Below are 14,641 nucleotides of genomic sequence, written 5' to 3' on the forward strand. Positions count from 1 at the left end.
TAAAACAGTAGCTTTACCTTCGATTAGGCAATGGTTTCTTAGCTATAGAACCAAAAGCACAAGCAAAAAAAGAAAAAATAATAACAGATAAACTGAACTTCAAAATTTTAAACTTTTAAGTTTCCAAAACCATCATTAAGGAAAAAACAAAAAAAAAAACACAGAATGGGAGAAGATACGTGGAAATCATATTTCTAATAAGGGACTTGTATCCATCATATATAAAGAACTCAATAATGGACAGATGGGCCAATCTTAAAACCTGGCAAAGGATTTAAACGGACATTTCTCCAAAGATATACAAATAGTCAAAAGCATATGAAAGGATGTCCAGTATCATTAGGCCTTAGGGAAGTGCAAACCAAAACCACAATGGGATGTCACTCTGCCCACTAGGGTGGCTAAAAGGAAAAAAAGACAGTAACAAGTGTTGACAAGCAAGTGAAGATACTGGAAAACTCATTAATGGAGAGAACAGAAAATGATGCCACTACTTTAGAAAATAAGTTTGGCAGTTCCTCAAAAACGTTAAAGATGATGTGACCACATGACTTTGCAATTCCAATTCTAAGTACGCATCCAAAGGAGATGAAAACACGTCTGCACAAAAAAGTGTATACTAATGTAGGAAACAACCAAGTGAATTAACAAACAAAATGCGATACAGCATCCATCCAACAGAGCATCATCTGGCCATAAAAAGGAACGGCACACTGATGCACATCACCACATAGTTGAATCCTGCAAACCTGCTAAGTGAAAGAAGCCAGCTACGAAAAGCAGCATATGTTGTATGAGTCCATTTATATGAAAAGGCAAATCCCTGCAAACAGGAAGTAGATTACTGATTGTCAGGGGCTGGAAGGGAGGAGGGAATGGGAATGACTGCCAGTGGGTACAGGGTTTCTTTCTGGGGTAATGAGTATGTTCTGTAATCAGATAGTGGTGATGGTTGCACGATATACTGAAAAGCACGGACTTGTACACTCTAAAAGGATAAATTTTATTAGGTGAAAGTTATATCTCAGTAAAGCTGTTATTTATGTATTTATTTATTTATTTGTCTTTTTAGGGCTACACCCCATGGCATTCAGAAGTTCCCAGGCTAGGGGGTGGAGCTGCCAGCCTACACCACAGCCACAGCAACGCAGGATCGGAGTCACCTCTGCCACCTACACCGCAGTGCAAGGCAACAGCAGATCCTTAACCCACTGAACAAGGCTAGGGACTGAATCTGCATCCTGATGGGTACTAGTTGGGTTGGTAACCTGCTGAGCCACAAGGGAAACTCCTCAGTAAAGCTGTTATTTACAAAAAATAAAAAAAAAGATAACAAAAACACCACCAAAAGCCCCATCATTTAGCATCTGGTTATAATAAGCCCAAGCTCCTGGCCACACCACAAAGCCCTATGCCTACCTTTCCAGCCTCCTCTCCTCCACACTCAGGGTGCTCCAGAGACACCTGCCTCCTCCCCTCTCCACTTATGGAAAGCTCACTCCTACATTCCAGCCGTGCCCGCATGCTCTTCCCTCTGCCCCCAAGTCTTCCCATACCAGGCTTCCACATCCAGAGCTCAGCTTAGACATCAGCTCCTCGGAGAGGGCTCCTCTGACTGCACATGCTGATGCGACCTTCACAGTGACTCTGACACTGCACTGTATTTTCTTCCGAGTGCTCATGTAAGGCACAAGGGATACAAAGTTATCTTTGACTATCTTTCCATCATTTATACTATGTCTCCCCTCCTGCCGTAATAAGCCATCAAAACATGGGTTGAGCTGAACCGATGCTAATGAATGTACTACTCCGATGGTGAAAGAGTAACTGAAGTTATGAAATAGATTGTTGTACAGGGAGGTGATAATGAATGCCACGTTAGAGGTACGGATGGGTATGAGAGAAATTTCAGATGAGAAAACGACATGTAGCTGCAACAGCTGTGGAAAAGCTTCATGGAAGTGATGGGACTGAACACAGACAGTGAGAAATGAACAGAAGTGTGAAAAGCATTATGGGAGAAAGGTATATCTGCGTAACACCCTCCCCCACCGTGTCCATGACATTTGACACTCCATCCACACACATACACCTCACTGTGACGCATGCAAATGTAATGTGGAACCTAGAACTTGAATCCTGGACCGTAAATGCCTCAAGGGCACCTGTGCACGCCTCCCCAGACGTATTGAAGGCATGGAAACATGTGTCAAATGACTAATCGAAAAACAAGCACAGGTATTATTCCAGATATTTTACTGTGATGATGAAAAGCAATTTCTGCCTCCTCACAATTACACATAGCTTCTATTTTAGACCTTTTTTGGTCCTTTTTGGGGGAGAAAGGAGGAAGTCAGTGTTTCCTTTTTTAGATTTTTTAAAAATGTTTTAGGAACAGAAGGACAACAACAAACCACAGAGCTCTAGCCCACCTTTAAAGCGCCTGCTGCATCTCTCCACTTGTGGAGAACTAAGCTGCAAAGATTCCCTGCTATTCACGAAGTAGATACTCACTCTTTACCGGAGTACCTGCACGGCAGCATGTTGTAATGGGAAGTTTAACCCCTATTACAAAGTCTCAAGTTTGTGGGTTTTTTTTTTTTTTTTTTCAATGAACTGCATTGTATTTGTCATTGTACAACCATCATCACAACCCGACTTTACAACATTTCCATCTTAAAGGGGGGGGGGGTGTTTTGCCTTTTTTTTTTTTTTTTTTTTTTTTTTTTGGCAGTTCCAAGTTTGGGGTTTGTTTTGTTTTTATTTTTTTAGGGCCGCGCTCATGGCATATGGAAGTTCCCAGGCTAGGGAGTTGAATCAGAGTTACAACTGCTGGCCACAGACAAGCAACACCAGATTTCCAAGCTGCATCTGCGACCTACACCACAGCTCACGGCAACATTGGTTCCTTAACCCTCGGATCAGGCCAGGGATGGAACGCACATCCTCATGGATACTAGTCGGGCTCCTTTCCGCTGAGCCACAACAGGAACTCCTTCAGTCCCAAGTTTGAATGCTGGCATCTCTATTTAACTGTTTGGCCTAAGGCAAGTAAGTAGCTCAATGTCTCTGAGGCTGTTTCTTTATTCATAAAAATGCCACATTAACAACTGCCCTGTAGACTTGTATGGACTAGACAACGTGCATTCACCAGCCAGCAGAGGGCCTAGCACATGACTGACCCACCGCAAATGTTGATTATAATGACCAAGTCACAAGAATTTCAAAGTGCCAGGGTCACAGGTTGCAGGTCAATAAAAAAGTGCTGAAGAACAGAAAAGAGTTGATGTCAAGCTTCTTGGGAATGTGATGAGCAGGAGTGACTCTGCATTATTTCAATACTGTCAGTCTCTCTGGCTAAGGAAGGGATCCTGGCAGCCGGACCTGTCGTTTAACCAGTAGAAGAACTCTTGGAACTTGGAAGTGAGACTGTTAAAATATAACATCCGGCATGCAGACTAATTGGACTGCATGTAGAAATAAAGACCTTTTGTACTATGTCTTAAGGGGCAACCTGAACGAAACATCAGGGAAAAAGAGAGTTACTAAAAGCCTCTACAATGTGCTCAAAAAAAAAAATTTTTTTTACATATGTGTATATATATATATGTTTGTTAAAAGGCAATACATAGCTGATACATCTGACTATCTGACTCATTGCAAAAGCATATTATCTACACTTTACAAGAAAAACATAATTTCCAAGTCCTTAAATCTTCTCATACCATGGACCACAAAGTGCTGAAGAGTAGACTAGCATAACATAATACCATTTAACAATTTACTTTGGTAGATTTTATCTTATTTTATTTTATTTTATTTTTGTGGGGTTTTTTGTCTTTTTAGGGCCACACCAGTGGCATATGGAGGTTCCCAGGCTAGGGGTCCAATCGGAGTTATAGGTGCCAGCCTACAGCACAGCAATGGGAACGGGGGATGCGAGCCGTGTCTGCGACCCACACCACAGCTCATGGCAATGCCAGATCCTTAACCCACTGAGAGAGGCCAGGGATTGAACCCGCAACCTCATGGTTCCTAGTCGGATTCGTTTCCGCTGCGCCATGACGGGACCTCCTACTTTGGTAGATTTTAAACAAAACAGTCGATTCTATACGTCCTTCACAATGAGTGGATAATACTTTAGTGCCCTGTTTTAGTCGTTTCATGGATCCATGAGTTCCAGGAAGGCTGAAGCAGATTAAGTGTCATGGCACCTCATGTGTATATATCTTAAAGGTAAGCACCAAGTAATAGAACTGAGAAAGCAGGTATAATACCCCTTCCTTTGATAATACATATAATTAAGAGATGAAGATGATCTCAAATGACAATATACAGGGTGTGATCAAGTCACAAAGGCATGATCTCTGTGGACCACAAACAAACTCTGGAAGAGGATTCCGGGTATGTGGTGGCAACAACCACCTCTCCTCACCTCTTGCTGGGCTCATTTGTCACAAGAGCTCAGGAATGTCCTCTAAAAAGCCTTCCCTAATCCCAGCTCCTCCTTCTCACTGCTCTCACAAGGCTCTCTCTTCCCTACACCCCTAGGACCTACAACAAATGCACTCCTTGCAGCCTGTCATAGTCATCCTTATTCACCTGACTGTTTCTCCCAATAAACTTAGCAGCTCCTTCAGGGCACAGACTTTGCCTCACCTCTTTGTACCTTACAAGCCAACACTGCCTGCCACGCAAACACTTGTTGAAAGGATATTTATCCTGTGAAATCAGATTGTTATGATCATTATACAACTACAGATGTGATAAATTCATTTGAGTAATAAAAAAAAAGAATATTTAATACAGGACATTCAGCACAGCATGCTTTATACTAAAAAACTAAATCGGAGTTCCCATTGTGGCTCAGTGGTTAAAGAATCTGATTAGGAACCATGAGGTTGTGGGTTCAATCCCTGGCATTGCTCAGTGGGTTAAGGATCTGGCATTGCCATGAGCTGTGGTATAGGTCGCAGACATGGCTCGGATCTGGCGTTGCTGTGGCCCTGCTGTAGGCTGGCAGCTGCAGCTCCGATTGGACCCCTAGCCTGGGAACCTCCATATGCCATGGGAGCGGCCCTAGAAAAGACGAAAAGACAAAAAAATTTTTTAAAAATTAAAAAACTGTAAATAACCTCAACTGCCATCAACAGGGAACTGGTTAAATCAGCCATTCCCAAAGTGTGGTCGAAGGATCTCTGAGGGTCTGTGAGTTTCCCCTTCCTTGCACTCCATAGCTGCATGAAGCCAAATATTCTTCCAATACTTTAACCAAAACATAGCACACTGACTGAAGAACCAGATGTGAAAATCTAGCCTTTCTTCTATTAAGGGAAACACTGAAGAGATTTGCAAATACGCAAAAACACTACTCTTCCCACTGGAGTCTGTTTCGAAAGTTATTTTTTATAGAAATATGTTAAGAGTAAGGGGTTTATTATTTTAACAATTTAGTAAAATATTTTAATTTTCTCAGTTTTAATTTCTCATACAGTTAGTATCTATAGGTAAAACTTATATAAACAAAGGCTCCTTGGGGTTCTCAATGATTTTTTTCTTTCTTTTTTTTTAAATGGCTGCACCCTCTGCATATGGAGGTTCCCAGGGACTAAATCCAAGACAGAGTTGTGACCTATGCCACAGCTGTGGCAATGCCGAATCCCCAAGACACAGCTGGGACCCATGCCACAACTGCAGCAACGCGCAATCCTTTAACCCACTGCCCTGAACCAGGGATCAAACTTGCACCTCTGTTGTAGTCGGAGTCTGAATCCACTGTGCCACAGCGGGACCGCCTCAATGATTTTTATTTGTTTGGTTGGTTGGTTTTGGAGGGAGATTTGCAAGATTTTTATGTTTTCTATTATAGTTTCAATGATTTTTTAAAGGGGCTAAAAGACCCTGAGACCAAAACAGCTGAGAATCACTGGTTAAAGAAACAATAGTACAGTTGTACAATAAATAAAAGACTATGCAGCCATTCTTTTTTAAAGAATGTAATAAGGTTGATATGTGCCAGTAGAAACCCATATCCAACCTATAGCGCTAAGTTTTAAAAAAAAGAAATACAGAAGAACATTATAACTTTATACTTAAAAAAAAAAAAAAAAAGGAGGCACCGCTCTACACACGCCTGTGAGATACATGTTTGCACAAATTCTTTGGATGAACATCCAAGAAAAGTTAAAACCAAGCATCCCTGTGGAAAGCAGCTGTGGAACCAGAGGTCAGCAATGGGAGAGAAATTTTCCGCTCCATTCCTGGGGTAGCATTTGAAAATTTTACCATCTGCATCAGAAGTGGAATCAAAATTACATTGAAATAGTAGAAAGCATGAAACTCACATTAAAGAACAGACATAACAACACTGGCAAATATTAAATGATATATTGCGAGATAAAACAAGCAATTTTCAAAACAGTGATACCTAATACATTCTTCAAAAACTGCCTGGAAGATATACTGCATATAAAAGTATTAACAGGAGTTCCTATTGTGCCTCAGTGGTAATGAACCCAACTAGTATCCCTAAGGACTCAGGTTGGATCCCTGGCCTCACTCAGTGGGTTAAGGATCCAGCATGGCTGGGAGCTGTGGTGTAGCTCACAGACGTGGCTCGGATCCTGCATTGCCATGGCTATGGGGTAGGCCGGCAGCTACATCTCCGATTCGACCCCTAGCATGGGAACCTCCATATGCCTTGGGTTCGGCCGTAAAAATTAACTAATCAATTAATTAACAGTATTTTTTTTCCTCCTAGTTAGTGGGATTACAGGTTTTTGCTTCTTCATCTTTCTTGGAATTCTAAACCTGTAACACAAACTATTTCTCTAATTAGCAAAACAAGTAAGTACATATGTACAAATGTCTATGCAGCTGTATCTGTACTTACATATTTGGTAAGCCACAAAGTACATGAGGCAAGTAGCACCTTTAGGAGCACTATTACACCCTTGCACACCAAGACCTTGACTGGATGTTTGTAAGCTAAGTTTAAACCCCACCCCTTGTTAACCTTTGGGTTAAAAACTCTTCTGGTGCAGTCATTTTGTTGCCAGTAACCTATCCCAAGGAAACCATATCCGTTAAGGATTTCCATACAATGGCCTTCCTAAGAGCATTATTAAACAGCAAGTAACCCAAACATTCCACACCACAGTGGTTAGACACGCGGCAGTTCAACCCCAATGCACACTGAACCCAGAGGCTCAAGCCAAAATCCTTCAAACTATCAAAAACAATCCTAGACTCCAAACACACTGCCCTTCTTTCTGTTCTTCCAACCAGCTACACGTCTCACCTTAGGGCCCTTGCATTTGCTGTTCCTCCTCCATGGCACACTGTTCCTAGATCACTACATGTTCATCCCTGTAGTTATTTACCTCCCAAAGAGGAATTACCTGGAGGTTCCTGTCGTAGCTCAGTGATTAACGAATCCGACTAGGAACCATGAGGTTGCAGGTTCGATCCCTGGCCTTGCTCAGTGGGTTAAGGATCCGGAGTTGCCGTGAGCTGTGCTGTAGGTTGCAGGCTCGGCTCCGAGTTGCTGTGGCTCTGGTGTAGGCCAGCAGCTACAGCTCCGATTAGACCCCTAGCCTGGGAACCTCCATATGCCACAGAATCGGCCCAAGAAATGGCAAAAAGACAAAAAAAAAAAAAAAGAGGCACTACCAAACTAGACGATCTAGGAGGCCCACCTGAGCCCTCACCACTAACCAACGTGTTCCTTCATAACAAGTACCATTTAAAAAAACTATGCTATTTATTCCATCTGTGCTCATCTCCTACCCCCTCAAGCCCCTTGCCCTCTCACGTCCAAGAACAAAAGGCTATCTGAGTGCTCAAAAAGTACTCAAAAAAGCATCTGCTGAATGGGAGTCCCACTGCAACACAACCAGATTGGCAGAGTCCTGGGAGCACTGGGACACAGGTTTCATCCCCAGCCAGGCACAATGGGTTAAGGATCTGGCGTTGCTGAAGCTGTGGCATAGGTCACAACTGTGACTTGCATCTGATCCCTGGCCTGGGAACTCCATATGCCTCAGGGTGGCCAAAAAAATAAAAATAAGAGGGGGGGAAAAAATGTCTACTGAATAGCAACAACAACAACAGCAAAAAAGACAAAAAAAAAAAAAAAAAAAAAAAAAGGAGTTCCCGTCGTGGCGCAGTGGTTAACGAATCCGACTAGGAACCATGAGGTTGCGGGTTCAATCCCTGCCCTTGCTCAGTGGGTTAACGATCCGGTGTTGCCGTGAGCTGTGGTGTAGGTTGCAGACATGGCTCGGATCCCGCGTTGCTGTGGCTCTGGCGTAGGCCGGTGGCTACAGCTCCGATTGGACCCCTAGCCTGGGAACCTCCATATGCCGCGGGAGCGGCCCAGGAAATAGCAACAACAACAACAGCAAAAAAGACAAAAAAAAAAAAAAAAGTCTACTGAATGGACTATTAAACAGAAATGATTTTCAAGAAGCTTTAAGAACCCAAGAAAATGAGGTTCCCTGATGGCCCAGCAGGTTAAGGATCCAGCATTGTCACTGCTATGGCTCCAGTCACTGCAGTGGCACAGGTTCCATCCTTGGCCCTGGAACTCTAGTGTGCTGCAGATGCAGCCAAAAAAACAAAACAAAAAAACCAAAGAAACAAACAAAAACGCACACAGGAAAATACTCATAGTACATATCTAAGTGGGTGTTATAATAATGTAATGCCAACTTAATGTGTTGGGAGTGGTGGGGCAAATTCACAGAAAAGAGGAAAATAACGTCTGTTAGAATTTCCAAATGTCAGGATGGGATTGTGGGTAATTTTTATTTGTCTTTTCAGTTTCTTCCACAGCTTCACATTTTCTAAATTTTCTACAAGGCATGGCTTTGATCAGATAAAGCTACTTTTCAAAGAAATGACCACATTCAAAGTCTGCTCAGATCCAGCTGTGCAAACAGCAAAGCCAGCCTTACTGTCACGGGACACCCTACTCAAGGTGTTCACAGATTGTTCTCTTGAAGTACATGTGAAAACCTTCATACAAAAGAACCAGAGGAGTTCCCGTTGTGGCACAGTGGAAACAAATCCAACTAGGAACCATGAGGTTGTGGGTGCGATCCCTGGTCTCACCCAGTGGGTTAAGGAGCCAGCGTGGCTGAGAGCTGTGGTGCAGGTCACAAATGTGACTTGGATCCCGAGTTGCTGTGGTGTAGCCTGAGAACCTCCATATGCTCTGGGTGTGGCCCTAAAAAGCAAAAAAAATAAAATAAAATAAAAAAAGGAGGATATGGAAGGGATCTTGAGACTGAAGATGATGCCTCCAAACTGGTCAAACCCTTGACCTGGGCTACATCCCAGGCAGGGGGGGGAAAAAATGGATACAACATAGTCTAGAAATCTCAAAATAAGCCAAGATGCTGTATGATCTACAAAAAGGTGAATTATTTAAAGTTGTCTCCTTGTGGCACAGAGTGTTAAGGAGCTGGCATTACTGCTACAGTGACCTGGTCACTGCTGTGGCTAGATCTCTGGCCTGAGAACTTCCATATACTGTGGGCGCAGCCAAAAAGTTGGTTTAGATACATTGTTGGGCATTAGTCTCCCTAACACAACATCTTTATCCTCCCATTCTCAGAAGTTTTCATTCTGGTAAGAAAAAACACACATTTATACTTAATGACTATTAAAAAAAAAAAAAAAAAAAAAACTGAGCCCTCTGAATTAGGTCATCTTTTCAGAAAATAAAGGCTCAACCCCTAGTCTAATTTGAAATGCTAGTCCCATCCGCAAACCTCAGCAAGAGCTGCAGTTAATATTAATTAAGAGCATTAACAGGTTTGTTCTTGAACATCTTTTCTCTCAATCAAGTCCAAGATGCTTCCCAATGGAAACTTGCCAGTTTTCCTGCATTTGAGATAGTAGATCCAGTACAGAATGTGATTTTTTTTTTTTAACTCCTATTTGTCCAACACTTAAAACAGGATTCTCATACCCTTCAGAGGGAGGTTTCAGTCACCCATCACTCAACAAAAGAAGCTACCACTACATATAAGTTTCAGTGGAACCCAATACCTGCCCAGTGTGTGTGTGCACGCACGTGCGTGTGCACTTGTGAACATACGTGCGCACACACCCAGGTTCAGATGTATGTATACAAACACACAAAGACACATAGAAAAGATAATGTTGTTTGACACACTGTAGGACCCCGACTTTTGGCAACCTAAGAGAACTCTCCCTTCTATCTACTCAAACCACATGCTAAAGAAAACGTGAGCCAAAGACCTGGGGGTAGGTCTTCAAATAAGGAATCTGACTGATAAGTCTCAGCCTGCATTGCTCCAGGCAGACTAGGCAGAGTCAATGGGTGACATCTATCATGAGGGTGAACCTTGATCCATAGTAAATGCAAACTTTTACCATAAATTAGAGCTAATTTATGGACTTGATTGTCAATGGACTTGTTAAAAGCTGTTTGACTCCTTCTGGGGAAAATGTAGACAGAATCTGTGATCCCCACCTTCATCATAGACTTGCTGGGCTCCTTTTATGCATCTGGCACTTTGTCAGATCTCTGTCCTTTAAGTCTCTTAGTGGGAAGTGGCACGTGGTAAAGGTGGAAATACTGCTACAGCCCTCTGCACCTAGAACACTGACATATAGCAGGTACTCAGCAAGTATCTACTGGGGGAATCAGAAGACATTTGCTGTACTGCATCCCAACTCTTATGATGACAACAGCGACAGAATGTGCAGAGGAGAGAGACAAACGCTGCCAGGGCAGGTGAGGGGAAACTTCCCAAAAGCAATGAGTAGTCCTTCCCCTAGAGGAGCAGCTTCTTCCTGGGCAGTGGCTGTAGGAAAGCCATGTGGACAGGAATGTGGCCCAATCCAAGCTGGAGCAGATGGCCTGAGCCCCTTGCCAATTCCTACCAAGGTTTTATTTCCTGGGGTTTTGCTGCAGTTCATCATCTCCTTCAAACCTTCAACTATAAAAGGGTACATACAGAGGGGTGGGTGTACTTCTCTACTAGAAAATTAGTGAAAAGCAAACAGCAGGTAACAAATAACTGTAGAATGTCTTCTTCTTTTTTTTTTTTTTTGTCTTTTGTCTTTTGTCTTTTTGCCATTTCTTGTGCCGCTCCCGCGGCATATGGAGTTTCCCAGGCTAGGGGTCGAATCGGAGCTGTAGCTGCCGGCCTCTGCCAGAGCCACAGCAACTCGGGGGATCGGAGCCGCGTCTGCGACCTACAGCACAGCTCGCGGCAATGCTGGATCCTTAACCCACTGAGCGAGGCCAGGGATCAAACCCGCAACCTCATGGTTCCTAGTCGGATTGTTAACCACTGCGCCACGACGGGAACTCCTGGAATGTTTTCTTATTGACCAGGCAGTGAGCCCCTGAGACTCTTAGACCGTCTGTAAGAGAAAAATAATCTGAGAACACCCTCCGAGTCCACTAAAAACAGGCCACTTTCAAAACAAACCATTGTCGATTATTTCTCCTCTACTTCTCTCCTTGATAAAGTTTGTTGATTCATGCAAAAACTACCTGATTCCTAACAGAACAAGAAAAAAATTAAACATCATATGCACTTCTTACTCCGGGAAGAAACACTGAGGGGGAAATGAAGGCATTTGAAAGAGAATGGAAACTAAAATTTGGAACAAAGGAACGTTAAAAACAAAAACAAAAAAATAAGGGAAAACACCAAGCGGAAAGTTTTCAAAACCTCTAAGAAAAGCGCAGAAATAAACTATTCGCCAACACATTCTCTTTAAAAATGGAAAGCGCCGCTAATCCAGTCCTGGGATGGATGCTATGCCAGAAAGAAGGAAGTTCCTTAGTCAGGTGGAGAATGTGGGAAAATGGGTTCAATCTTATGCCAGCAGTTTCCAGCCCCCTCCCCATGCCTCCATCTCCCTCCCTGGAAGCCCCACCAGACCACAAAACCCAAGGGTGGAGCACCAGCCCACCCTCGCACACGGCTCTCCCCACCCCCCACCTCAACTGCATTCCAAACACAGAATAAAATGCATGTGAATGCGGTATTAAAATTAAAATAGACCCAATTGTAGTAACAATACCCACGAGAGAAAATTCCAGGGGCAATCTGGAACACAGAGTTCCACCTTCAGAGACATGGGGGAGGGAGGGGTCTTGAAAATCAAAAGATTGCTTTTACAACCTGCTTGAGATAATCAATAAAACTCTGCGTTTGGGCTACTTCTTAATCACTGGCTTTTCGACTTTCCGTTTTCTAGCGCCGTCCTCCACCCACCTCTTCCAACTAATCTGTGCTTCTGCGATGAAGGTCGCTGGATAATTCGCCGGTAATGGGCCATAACCACCTAGAACTTCGAGGACAGGGAAGCGCCCAGTCTTCAAAATCAAGTTTTCACAAAGGAGTTGCTAATTGTGAGTATCTACATCCCAGAAGGGCTATGTACCTTGCAGGGCCCCACAGCTACCTCGCGCCTTTTAATGCCAATTCATCAGGAACTGGTGTGAGCGAGGGGTGGGAAGAGATGTGAGAAGGGCCGCGCTGAAAGATAAGAGCGGGCGGTCTTGGAGCTCCAAGTGCACCACGCAAGCCGTGGGAGTCATTCTCAACAAGACACATCCAGGGAAGCTGGATTTAACATGATCCAGTCTCCCAAGGGCCAAGCCCGGGCTTGGGGAGGAGGGGGAGTTAGTGGTGAGAGTTTACCTTAGAAGGCTGCAGCGAACAGACAGGCCTTTCAAAGCCACCTAGGGCTCTGCCCCGAGGCCCGAAGCGGCGCGTGGCTGCGAGCCCCGCAGCGCCACAGGTTCCCCAGCGCGCGGCCGTGCCCGACTCCCACAGGTGGGCGGCGCTCGGCCCATGGGGGCTTTGCCGAGAGAAGGGGGCGCTGCAGGTCCCCAGAGACGCGGAGGAGGGGGCGGGAGACGGCCAAGGGGCGGGGATGGCTTGGCCTTAAGGAAGCAGGGCGAGAAGGAAGCTCGGGGTTTTCAGCTGTCTGGATCTCGCTCACTCAGCAGGGTAGTCACCGGCTTTTCCCCACGGCAAGAGGAGCTCAGGCGGAGAGAGTGGCCCCGTGCACTTCCACCCTCTGCCAGGCAGCCTCGGCCTCCTCCCCGGGCGCGGTTAAGCCGCACAGCCGCGGGCACCCGGCTGCATGCGCCCCGGCACGTAGGAGCTTGCACGACCACACTCGGGCGGGGGAAGGGCGCCCGGGGACCGAAGAGACCCAGCCGCTCGCTAGCCCTTCGCCTCCCGGCCTCACCCGATCCCGCGTCGGCTCACCCCGCCCCTCACCCCCGCACCCCCTTACCCGTGTTGGCCTTGATGTTCTCCCGCAGGAAGTGGCCGCTGGAGAGATGCTGGAGGCCAAAGTTCTGGGCGATCCTCTGGCACACGGTGCCCTTGCCCGAGCCGGGCGGCCCAAGGATGACCGCGCGCAGGAGTTTGGAAGCCATTGCCTTGGTGAGGAAGGGGAGGCCGAACGAGCAACCCAGACCGCGGCCTCGGACACAACCCGGGAACTTTGTTGCTTCTGCCCCTGCTTCTGACACCCTGGGCTCCCGCGGGGACTCGCCGCCGCCCCTGCAGGGGAAGGAGAGACTTTTGAGACAACCCCTCCCCTCAGCCGCGCGTCGGGGCGGCTCGAAGGCGGAGTAAGCGCCACGCTACAGCTCCCCGCCCTCCCCGCCCTCCTCGCCCCTAGGCTGCGACTCCGAAGAACTCCCAAGCGCCTGCCCCTAGCGGGGGCAGCCCTGAAAAACTCGGGGGTCAGCCCGGCCCCTCCCATCTCTATCCCTTACTAGATCTCGCGCCCCACGCCCCGTCCGGGGAGGGGGCCGGCCGGCCGGGCATCCCCAACGCCAGTCTCTACCGAGTGCAGGAGCCGGGAGAGGCAGTGACCCCAAGCAGGACCCCCGTCGCCCCACGCCCGGGGCAACCTAGGGGCCCAGCCCCAACCCGGGTCCCCGCACGTGGGCAGCGTTTGGTCCGCGCCTCGGCCCCTCCTCGGCCGCCGTTGCATCCCGGGAGAAGCAGCGGGCCAGCCCAGCGCCCACCTCCGCCGAGGGGAGACGGATGCGCTTCCCGCCGCGAGGAGCCGGAGACCGGCGCCTCTCCACCCCGAGTGGCCAAATAAACACACACCTCGGCCGGGACGCGGCACTCCGCTAGGCTTCCAGCCCGGATCCCGCTGGGCGGCGCCGCCTCCGCCCGCCCCCACTCGGAGCCCCGGCCGGGCGCGCGGGACTCGCGCCTTACGTAAGCCGGGAGACTGGCTCCGCGCTTAGCCGCCCGCCCGCGCCCGCTCCCGCTCCTTGCACGGCCTCCCCGGCTCACGTGCTCCCCGAGACCCCTGTAGGGCCCGCGGGAGCGAAGGGAGGTGCAGAAGACACAGGGGACAGAAACCCCTCTTTTGCAATCGTTTAAGGGACCCGGTCCACTGTGGAGAGGAAGGAAAAATACAACTTGTTGAGCGCCTACTGTGCGTCAAGTTTGGAGCTAGGTGATTTCTTATGCATCTCCCGTTCCAGGTGGGAACACACAGCGGAGGAAGGGAGGCTTGGAGTGTAGCCATGCATTCCTTGATTCATTCGTTCAACAAATATTTATTGAGCGCCTACTATGTTTTAGTCTCTCCGCATATAGCTGTGAAC

The 14,641-nt window shown here is 46.8% G+C and overlaps 1 protein-coding gene and 1 long non-coding RNA gene across 7 annotated transcripts in view; both read right to left on the reverse strand.

Annotated features, from left to right (window-relative positions):
- Positions 1 to 13,672, reverse strand: part of AK4 (adenylate kinase 4) — an 80,285-nt gene extending 66,613 nt beyond the window's left edge. For 5 of the 6 annotated variants that reach the window (XR_014805031.1, XR_014805032.1, XR_014805030.1 and 2 more), the window contains exon 1: positions 13,300 to 13,564. Coding sequence is in view for 2 of the 6 variants with exons in the window: in XM_084958746.1 (XP_084814872.1) it covers positions 13,300 to 13,444 (145 nt within the window). In the remaining 4 variants the exon portion in view is untranslated. 6 annotated transcript variants of the gene reach the window in all.
- LOC146402887 (uncharacterized) lies at positions 5,804 to 9,691 on the reverse strand. The gene is made up of 2 exons (XR_014808078.1): positions 8,435 to 9,691; positions 5,804 to 8,089 (listed from the first exon to the last, which is right to left on the reverse strand). It is a non-coding gene; the product is annotated as an uncharacterized LOC146402887 (long non-coding RNA).
- Positions 13,673 to 14,641: the final 969 nt, after the last annotated feature.

This window comes from Sus scrofa, chromosome 6, assembly GCF_054392235.1.
Source record: "Sus scrofa isolate SSC_HxYL_T2T_F1_AM1 chromosome 6, Sscrofa_HxYL_maternal_Yorkshire_Landrace_v2.0, whole genome shotgun sequence".
Lineage (NCBI taxonomy): Eukaryota > Metazoa > Chordata > Mammalia > Artiodactyla > Suidae > Sus > Sus scrofa.